General features: G+C 39.3%; 1 protein-coding gene across 1 annotated transcript in view; it reads right to left on the bottom strand.

Moving 5' to 3' along the window:
* Positions 1-1,145, bottom strand: part of LOC107714817 (RAB6A-GEF complex partner protein 1-like) — a gene marked incomplete at its 5' end in the record, with an annotated part of 8,056 nt that overhangs the window by 3,386 nt on the left and 3,525 nt on the right. Inside the window, 2 exons of the mRNA XM_016520781.1 lie at positions 162-298; positions 375-533. Coding sequence (XP_016376267.1) covers positions 162-298; positions 375-533 — 296 coding nt within the window. The remainder of the gene's footprint in view (positions 1-161; positions 299-374; positions 534-1,145) is intronic.

Here is a 1,145-nt window from a genome sequence, read left to right as displayed (position 1 = left end):
GCCAGTTCTACCAGGAAGTGACGATTTTGTTCTCTTTGTCTCGTTGGATGGAAACGGTGCTTATTCGCAAATGTTTTATGCAATATTTCAATTTTGCGCATAAGTTAAATTCGCAACTTTGGATGGAAACCCGGCTAGTGTCTGGTAAAGCTGTGCGTTACCCTTTGGAGGACGGGCCGGATGGCACGCTCAGGGTCTTCTGCAGGTTGAACTTCCCGCCGGCGATGCTGTCAGCCGACTGAGACAGACTGATGCTGCGGTTCCGGAAGAACTCGAAGCCGCCCGTGGAGCTCTGCTCCTGCAAACACAAGCGGTCACCACAGGAGCTTCCACACGCAGCATCTCAGAGTCCATCATCATCATCATCATCTCACCTGTGTGGTGGGTGTGCTGGGCGGAGTCTCGCTCTCCCCTGAACCAATGGCCTTGAGGAAGCGGATCATGTGACGACACAGATCCCATTTGCCCTGTTCCAGAGCAGTGTTGAAGAGCAGAGTGGCGTGTTGACGGCTGACCGCCGGGACCTCCATATTCTGAGAGGAGAACACACAAAAGGAATAAAAATATTAGAAATAAATAAAATGATTTAATAAGATACCCCCCTCTCCCCCCGCAGATTGATGTCTTCCCTTATCATACATCACGCAAACAGAGATGCATGATTGTTCCACTAGTTCATTCAGAAAAGAAAAGTTTATTTTTAAATAAATAAATAAACAATACTAAAAATAAAACCAAGATCATCAACACAAAACCAAGTAAGAGAACAAAACATATAAGCAACATCCGCCACACTGTCAAATCTACTGGAGAGATTTATGATTTTATATTTAGACATGTGAAATGAATTATCTCGTCTTAATTTTAACTGCTAAAACTGGTTCTCCTTCACAGAAATACTTTAAATAATATAATGAGCAAAATAATAAATAATAACAGATAATAATTAATTAATTCTATAGTTAAATATTAAATAATAGTAGGTTAAAAAGGTTTGTTGCTTGATTTTGTATGGGTCAAAATTATCAATTTTTCTTTTATGCCAAAAAGTAAAGATCATGTTCCATGAAGATATTTTGTAAATTTCCTACTGTAAATATATCAAAACTTAATTTTTGATTAGTAATATGCATTGCTAAGAACTT

Source organism: Sinocyclocheilus rhinocerous, unplaced genomic scaffold (genome assembly GCF_001515625.1).
Source record: "Sinocyclocheilus rhinocerous isolate Xijiao unplaced genomic scaffold, SAMN03320098_v1.1 scaffold3376, whole genome shotgun sequence".
Lineage (NCBI taxonomy): Eukaryota > Metazoa > Chordata > Actinopteri > Cypriniformes > Cyprinidae > Sinocyclocheilus > Sinocyclocheilus rhinocerous.
Note: the sequence above shows the minus strand (reverse complement) of the source record. Positions and strands in the feature narration are given on the sequence as shown.